This window comes from Chenopodium album, chromosome 1, assembly GCF_948465745.1.
Source record: "Chenopodium album chromosome 1, dcCheAlbu1.1, whole genome shotgun sequence".
Lineage (NCBI taxonomy): Eukaryota > Viridiplantae > Streptophyta > Magnoliopsida > Caryophyllales > Amaranthaceae > Chenopodium > Chenopodium album.
The window spans coordinates 7,707,357-7,716,698 of record NC_137834.1 but is presented as its reverse complement, the minus strand read 5'-3'; the positions used below and the strand labels follow the sequence as shown (position 1 = coordinate 7,716,698).

Sequence of the window (9,342 nt, the reverse complement as noted above, 5' to 3'; positions counted from 1 at the left end):
CCTTCAATTATGGCAGCCAATCCTTCTGGTTCGAATTCATTGTCGGAGATGTTAACAACTAGGTGTTCTCCATCTTTGTACTTCAACTTAGGATAATATACAAGCCTCCCACCATGCCAGATTATACACCTTATGGAATTTGAACATGTCATTCTGATCTTTAAAATGCATGTACTAAAAATGGATCTAAGAAAGAGAAAAAAAAAATGTGTAAAAGGGAAAAAAAAAGGGCAAAGTGGATTGGGAGGTGATGGCAGTTGGAAGTCTGGTCCACATATTCCACAACACATACCATTAGTTTTATTAATTCATTTCAAACTATAGTGTGAACAAGCATTTTAAACATAATGTACGGAGATCTAATAGTGACACGTTTATCAAACAAGATTTTATTAAAAGAATAATGATTCTTTAAAATAAAAAATGTTTTTAGGGGACAAAAAAAAAAGATGATTTTATCATGGTCGCAAGGTTCGAACACCGAATGCATTTGAATAATACAACATTTTGATAATATCAACACCATAGGACTAGGGGGGTATCAGCACATTCACTGGATTACATATTAATATGTATTATTAGTTGAATAGGTTCTCTTTTTATGTTTATCAAAGTAGTGAAAATTTTAACTTATTAACATACTTTTTGTTTTAAATAAAATAGTTTTTTTTAAATACTAATAAAATAGTTATTAAATATAAATAATTTATATCTAAACGTATAACCTTGTTTCCTTCACTAACATAAAATAATTAAAAACTAAATAAAAGATATACGTATAACATTGTTTCACTCACTAACTTTTATGTTATTTTGATATTTTAAAATTAGATATGATTCTGTAAAGTTAAAAATAATTAAAACCAGAAAAAAAAATACAATTTATGCCGTCACAGTGTTCGAACAGTGGTTTGATGTATGCACATGTAGCTTTCAAAGTTAACCATTGGACTAAGGGGTATCAGCACGTTCATTATGTGGGAAAAAAACTATATATTACAATGTTTGTATGAGCGTCCCAACAAATCGTTTTCTTAGAGTCGATTAAAATTCCGGATCGTTTGTTTTGGGTGAATTGTAAAACATAATCTTTAACCAATTTTGCAGCTAATAATTCTAAATCTGTTTTTGTTTTTCACACCTTCACCAAACTTTCATTCAAATTAGTTTATTCTTCAAATATATAATCACTACAATTCATTTTAATAATTGTAAGCCACACCGCGACGGGCCGGAATCTACATGAACATTACAAAAAATTCACCGACGCCGATAGGTTGTTCACTGGCAACACATTCACCCACGGCGTTCGCATTTTAACCAACACCTTATTGCACCGCCATCAATCTGATTTACGCTGAAATTCAGAAAATCAGATTTGTATATTGTTCTTCATTTGTTATTTACACAGATACATTAGATGGGAAACATTAGGAGAGAGAAAAAAAATTAGGAGAGAGAAAAAAAATGAGGTCAAAAAATCTGATTTTTTTTTTTTGGGATTATATACTACATTAATTTGGGTAGGTGAAAGGATAGATAAATTTGAAATTCAAAAGTTGAAATTTAAAAAACAAGTTTGAAATTCAAATGAAAATGAAGGTGGCCCACAAAAAAGGAATATTCTCAATCAACCAATAGGAAACTTGTGTACAAGATTCATTTTGTACACTAAGTGTACCTTAAATTGCTCCCGAAAATACAAGTTGATCTTGATGATAATTTGTTTATTTAATGGCATTTCGTAAATAAATCAACAAAAATTCACAGTCAGTATGGCATTTTCGTAAACAAGTCAACATTTGTGAGACCCGCATATTAATAAAAGTTGTTCACTTATTTACAAAATGGCATGCTGACTGGGATGAATTGGTGATATATTTACGAAAATGCCTTTAGATAAACAAAAATTTATATGGGGAAGCTAATTTTATGCAAATATTATTGTGAATTAGTGGGTATTTTAATGCCAATGTATCGATTATTTTGGGACTAAAATTAGGCTAAAAGGGTCGAAATTTTGGGGACGGAGGGAGTACTGAATAATACTCCCCTTTTTTCAAAATGAATGTTTTCATTTAACTTTTATATGGAGTAGAATTCATATAGCTTATTTGGACCAATATTTAAATTTAACATATCAGATTAAACATAGTCATGATGAGGTACTTGCCAGTTTCGTCTTGGTGTATGTTTACAAATATATACTTTTTATCATTTATATTTATTGATGATTAAAGATATTATCAGTCAATGTTACACGTTGATTAAAATATTTATTTTAAGATCGAAAAAGTAATATAGTTATGGTTAAATATATACACATACAAATGTGATTAAAAAAAAGTGTCAATGTTAAATTTCGAAACAATATGAAATGGTCTGGGCAAACCGAACAAGGAGAAGGAGAATTTGGTCCACAAACTAGGCTTTGGAGCTTCCATACTAAAACCAATTGGCAATAGTAGGAGTAACTTCTCCATCTTATAAAGTGGAACCACCTCTCATCTTTCTCCAATGTGGGAAACTTGCAAGTGGGCTACAATGAGTTTCAACACTCCCCCTCACTTGTGAGTGTCCTTAGAACTTAGAGCACACCAGAAGGTACAATATAATCCTCATTGGGAATGAACATCCAATAGAGGCTCCTTAACTAGTGGCTTGACAAATGCCCAGTTTTGAACGGCCCAACAAACCTGGGCTCTGATACCATGTTAAATTTCGAAATAATATATATATAATGGGCCTAGACAACCCGAACAAGGAGAATTTGGTCCACAAACTAGGCTTTGGAGCTTCCATCCAAAAACCAATTAGCAATAGTTGGAGTAACTCCTCCGCCATATAATGTGAAACTACCTCTCCTCTTCCTCAAATGTGAAACACTTACAAGTAGGTTACAATGGGTTTCAACAGTCAATTAAAATTTGAAATGATGAAAGTATAATGTAGATTTAGTGAAAGCCAAGAGTCTAGATTTGGTAAGGGTGGAAGTAAATGAGACAGGTATGCATTAATGCATTAGATAAGTATATACTCCTATTGTATATAAATAAAGAGACAAATGTGCATTATATATTTATGTTATTGGTACAATACAATATTTACGAATCGCTAAGATGCCGCTAGTTTTCTGTGTGGAATCAATCTCACTGTCTAAATCGAAAATCAGTCCAGCACAGGTATTGATCGATGAGCCTTAGGTTATAATTTAATTTATTATGAAAATAATTATTAGTATAATTATCTTATTCACATGAATAATGCTGGTCGGTATTGAAATCATTCAAACCCAAATTGATTAACTAATTCTTCATCTAACACCTAATTAATCATGACAACATGTATCATGCATATTGTATATTTAGATTTTAGCCCAACTTAGGTTAAGAACTTAAGATGAAGGGGTTGCTAATTAGTGTATTTTTGTTCATCTTATTCTACTCTGTAAAATATTACGGAGTATTTAAAAAAGGAAAAAAAAAAAAAAAAAAAAAAGTTTGGATAACTTAATACTTTGTATAAGTTCAAGAAAAATTCAATAACATTATGTAGAATGCATTTATCATTTATTACAAATAATGGAGATTGAAAGAATATACCGTAATTTTTTTATTTCTTTAATATAATAATGCTCTTAATTCAAAAAATCAATCTATACTACTCCTTCCGTCCCTTAATACAATGCCTCTTTCTCTTTATTATGTGATGAATAAATGCTCAAAAGAGGCATTGTATTAAGGGACGGAGGGATTATATACTAAAGTAATTACCAAGATTATTCTACAAGTACACATGTCGCGATTATATTAAATATTTTCCCGTCAAAAACCCTTTTTTTGTCTTAAAAAATAATAAAATAATTAATAAAAAAATATAAAGTATGCATAATAGAACAATAACAACTTTAATAAATAAAAAATATTAAATGTATACAAAATCTATAATAAATACTAGCTTATATAATTATATAAATATAATTTTTTTCCTGTAAATATCCGAGCGTTGCTCGGGCAAAGAACTACGGAGTAGTATAATATAAAGTTTTTGGTTTTTTTTCAACATAAATGAAGACATAAGTACATATACAGTACCAGCTTTTCAAAAAAAAAAAGTACATATACAGTACCATACTTTTTTATTTTTAATTATTACTATATATGAGCAAAAATAATATATATTTAACTGAATTTATGACAAAATTAAGATGATAATGTTTTATTTTACATGTTTAGTAATAAGAAAAAATTATAACCATGAAGAACTTGATGAAGTTCGACATTGTAAAAAATAAGTATACTTCTGTGTTATACGAGTATACTAAGGGTAAATATACAACTAGCTAAGATAAAAAGTGACAAAAGAAGTATTTTAATGAAGTATATTCCTCCTGTCCCTATTTTTATTTGACTTTTTATGATTTAAATAACAAGTCTTAAACTGTATAAATTTTAATTAATTTATATATGTAACAAAAACTTTTGTAAGCATTCGATGTATAGTAAAATATTACTGTACATCGAGTTAACTTTTTGTTGAATTTAGGGTAACTTTTATTCATAAAGTTTAAATAATTTTTATTTATATCAGGATAACTTATATATACTGGGTTACTTATATTCATTATAGGGTAACTTTTGATCATTTTAAGGTAACCTTGAAGCCGATGAATAATATTTTATTGTAAATCCGATTTTTTTTTAAAAAGTTTGTCTACACGTAAATATTATAAAAACTTGTTAATAAAATTCCACATGAATATACTATCTCTAATAGAATAACGGAAATTTATGATAAAAATTATCAAAGTTTAACCCAATATTAAAAAGGATTTTGATAATGAGCGTCTCGGGATATTAGATAACTAATGAATATATTGCTTAAAATAGTATATAAGTTAGGAATGTAGGACAAAATCACGCGTTGTTCAGTGTAATTATTTTCAATTTTTTTCTCTTAGAGCAAGTTTAGTCCCAAGACTTGGATGTGACATCATTTTTTTGTGGTTCCCATTGAAAATGATGTCATCAAATTCTTGTTAAAACTCACTAAGATTTACACAAATTTATCACTTTAGCCCTAAGACTTAAATATTTGACATATTATATGTAGAAAAGTGTAAGGAAAAAAAAGAGATAATAAAAATAAAAATGAGGTGTGAGTAGGGGGTCCCAATCTCAAGTCTTAAATTGAGTCTTGAAATTTCAAGACTCAATTTGAGACTTGCTTGAGATTTTTGAAGAAAAATGAGAAAAGTATTAAGTATAAGTCTTAAAACTTAAAATTATGATGTCATCCCAAGTTTTAACACTTGGGGCTAAACTTGCTCTTATCTAACGCTTTAAGAGCGCTCGTTAACTTTTTGCCTATTGATAATAGGATAAAAAAAAATAAGGGATCGAGTAGTAGGTAGTAATTGCTTCATTCATAGTCAACACTTGAAAAGAATATTGATTGTAGATTTCTTGAGAAGCCCCCCTTTTGATAATAATAATAAAAGGGTCCATATTTTCGATCTACTCGTAGTAAGTGTGATCCCGTATGGCTTTAATTGTTAATAAAAAAAATGGAAGAAATAAACACATGAATTTCCTTAAAAAAAAATATAAACAAATGAATTTGGAAACTTCCCTCTCTATATAAATAACGAAACTCTAAAGACTATTGAAAACTCAACAGCACTACTTCTTCGTTCTCTTTAATTTGTCAAAGCTTGAATTGGTAACAAGAAGTAACAATGTCGTCGACCATGACTATGGATGCGTGGTTAGCCGAGTTGGTAAGGACTCTAATCACTGCTCCGTGTGTCATTTATTTATCATATACTTCTTTTAGTTACTTTGCGTGTTGCTCTTTCACTTTCGTCTAGCATAATTTGAATTTTTGTCATACTTACTATCATGTGAAGTCATTTTCATATCTTCGATAAATTTTTAAGTGGTACATCGAACCATACAAGGTTGTAACTATGTATTTGATTTTGTAAAAAAAATAAAATAAAATAAAAAAACCTATGCATTTGATATTTTTTTATAATGAATGTTATCGGTTATACTTTGTATTTCATACTCTTTATATAGTTTTCTACTTTTAAATTCTTATTAACTGTTTGTAACATTTTCTTATTATAAAATATTACTCCACACTACAGCAAAATTAAAATTAATATTAATTACAGTGATTGACAAAGTGATTTGGCATACATTTTTAGAGTATTATTTTAGGAAATATTTAAAATAATAACATTTCAGAGTATGAGTATTATTTTTGGAAATATTTAAGATCCAAATAATGCTTCTAAAATTTATTGAAAAGATGGTTGAATCAGCGCATTTAATCCTCATAATCTGTATTTTTTTGGATCTTGCTAACGAGTGCTACGGGGCGTTAGATAAGGATAAATTATATTGGTTGAAAGGGTAGTATTAAGTTAGGAATTCTTAATAAAATCACGCGTTGTTTGGTATAATTAATGTTAATTTTACTCTCATATTTGCATTTTAATTCTCTTATTTAACATCCCGGGGGCGCTCATTTACTTTTGCCCTTTTTTATAAGATGCATTATCAAATCTTAATTATTTCAACTATTTGAGCATTTCAAGATGAACTTATAGAAGTTAGAGCTAGTATTAAATGACATAGTAACGATATACATACGTGCCCTTTTTGGCATCATCACCACATTCTGTAGTAATAACATTTCTAAATTACTCCGCACTTGCCTACTTGGAGTAATATATAATACTCCGTACAGTAATACAGTAGTTAAGAAATGTGTTATGCAAATTGTAATTGATTGCATTATTTATTTATACAGTAGTTAAGAAATGTGTTATGCAAATTGTAATTGATTGCACTATTTATTTATTTGATCTGTGTAGGAAATGGAAATGGATACAATTCCTAGTTTAATCAACAGCCATTGTGAGCAAAGTGGAACAATGGAAGCAGCAGCTTTCGACGAGCAGCTCGCAGCTACGCTTGCCGACAATTTCCCTTATTCTCTATACGACACCAGCGACGCTACCTCTCCTCAAGGAGATTTTGAGTGTAACAATGTCATCGAACAATTCATATCAACTCCTCCTATTTCCGAAACTAGTGAAAACCACACCGATGTTGAAGAGATGAGCCAACCACCCAAAACTAAGGAAGAGACGAAGAAGAAGCAAGCAGTGAGTAGTGGTGGTGCAAAGAGGAAACGACAGCCAAGTCAAGTGCAAGATCACATCATCGCTGAGAGGAAACGTCGTGAATTACTTAGCCAGTTGTTCATTTCACTCTCTGCGATTGTTCCCGGCCTCAAGAAGGTGCACAAATTTCCCATCTTGTGATTTTTAAGGTTTCATCAAACACAAATGAGTATGATCTAAACTATTTGCTGTAATTATTACTATACAGATAGACAAAACATCGGTGTTAGGAGAGGCAATCAAACATATGAAGGAGCTTCAAGAGAAAGTAAAGGTACTCGAAAGTGTGATTGCAAAGCGTACAATGGAGTCCGTCGTACTTGTCAAAAAATCAAAATTGATGGTCGACGAAGGAAGTAGCGATGATATTGCTTCCTCGTCGACTACTGTAGATGACTATTGTAGAAGCAGCAATAACGATGATGGTGATAGCAGCAGTGATTCACTTCCGGAAGTTGAAGTTAAGATACTGGGGAACTCCCTTCTCTTAAGAGTTTACTGTGGACAACAAAAGGATATTTTGGTAAAATTATTCGCAGAGATAGACAAGCATCATTTGAGCATTACTAATTTTAGTGTCATACCATTTGAGAACCTAGCCCAAGACATCACCATTGTTGCAAAGGTCAGAATTCCTCCCTTCCACGTCTTAACTTATATCCTTTCATTTTAATTTTACTTTGAAATTCACCCCTTCTGTTTCATAATGTTCTTAACATTTACATTTATTTGCATATCAATTATGAAAAATAAAAGATTATGTGACTACTGCAAAAGCAAGAGATCATTAATTATAATTGTAAGATGTGAGAGGGTGATACCATAAGATAATAAAGTAAAAGTGTTAATCGTAAGAACAATAATTATTATAAAACAAGCTAAAATGGAAATGTTTTATAACATTCTAGAACAGAATAAAACGGATTGTGTGAGGAATATGATGAAATGAAACAAGATTAATTACAATACTAGTTATTTTATTTAGTTCTTTTGAACTTAAGAAAGTGTTTTGTAATACTTTGAAATACAACTAACACATTTTCTCTTACATTTAATTTTGCAGATGGAAAGAGGCTTCAACAAGAATGTAAAAGATTTTGTTAGAACTCTACACAACGCCCTTCATTTAGCTAGCTGCCAACGCTTTGATTTTAACCAAAATGAATATTCCTCATAGTTCACTTTGTACGTGTTCTTTGCATTTTCATCAATCTAATGGTAAAAGTACAGTAATATTGAGAAGACATCTCGGGGTCATATAATGTCGTTTGAAACCATATATGATCATTATTTGTTGTCATAAATGTTCGTTGTAGGCTTGAATTAATGAAATCGGTGTAAGTTGTAAACCGGTAAATTGGTCGTTTAAAGGCAAATTGGATGGTTTCACCCACCCAATTGGACTCTCGGAGGGTATTAAGGACCATGGTAAACATTTCAGCAATTTTTATTTCTGAGGAAAAAAAAGTCAAAAAAATTCAAAATTGAAGGCTAATTATCCACACTTTTTGAGAAATTTTTGAGGTTTCGGGGCTAGGTGTCGAAAAGGCTTGTGATTTTAGGAGATTTATCTCGAGGTCATATAATGCCGTTTGGAACCATATATGATCATTATATGTTGTCATAAATATTTTTGATAGGCTTGAATTAATGAAATCGGTACAAGTTGTAAATCGGTAAATTGGCCGTTTAAAGACAAATTGGATGGTTCCACCCACTCAATTGGACTCCCAGAGGGTATTAGGGACCATAGTAAACTTTTCGGCAATTATTATTTCCGAGCGAAAAATAGTCAAAAAAATCCAAAATTGAAGGCTAATATCCACGCTTTTTGAGAAAATTCGTATGTTATGGCCTGGCCCGGTGTCGAAAAAACTTGAGATTTTAGGGGATACATCTCAGGATCATATAATGTCGTATGTATGATCATTATATGTTGACATATATGTTCGTGGTAAGCTTGAGTTAATGAAATCGGTGCAAGTTGTAAACCGATAAATTGGTCGTTTAAAGGCAAATTGGATGGTATAATTTCACCCTGCCAATTGGACTCTCGGAGGGTATTAAGAACCATGGTAAACAGTTCGGCGATTTTTACTTTTGAGTAAAAAAAAAGTCAAAAAATTTTGGATACCTGAAATAGGAAC

The 9,342-nt window shown here is 30.6% G+C and overlaps 1 protein-coding gene across 1 annotated transcript; it reads left to right on the top strand.

The window, feature by feature from the left end:
- Positions 1 to 5,683: 5,683 nt before the first annotated feature.
- On the top strand, positions 5,684 to 8,437 carry LOC145555502 (transcription factor bHLH18-like). Its single transcript, XM_081617263.1, has 4 exons — positions 5,684 to 5,779; positions 6,884 to 7,312; positions 7,404 to 7,820; positions 8,259 to 8,437. Exons 1-4 carry the CDS (start codon positions 5,738 to 5,740, stop codon positions 8,370 to 8,372), a joined length of 1,002 nt encoding a protein of 333 aa, XP_081473389.1. The 5' UTR covers positions 5,684 to 5,737; the 3' UTR covers positions 8,373 to 8,437.
- The last annotated feature ends 905 nt before the right edge of the window (positions 8,438 to 9,342 follow it).

What these genes read in the sequence shown, in the direction of transcription:
- LOC145555502 (XM_081617263.1), top strand. Translation starts at nt 5,738, where the DNA reads ATGTCGTCGACCATGACTATGGATGCGTGGTTAGCCGAGTTG. An exon ending in ATGCGTGGTTAGCCGAGTTG is followed by an intron (nt 5,780 to 6,883) that starts GTAAGGACTCTA and finishes TGATCTGTGTAG; the next exon opens with GAAATGGAAATGGATACAAT. An exon ending in ACATCACCATTGTTGCAAAG is followed by an intron (nt 7,821 to 8,258) that starts GTCAGAATTCCT and finishes TTAATTTTGCAG; the next exon opens with ATGGAAAGAGGCTTCAACAA.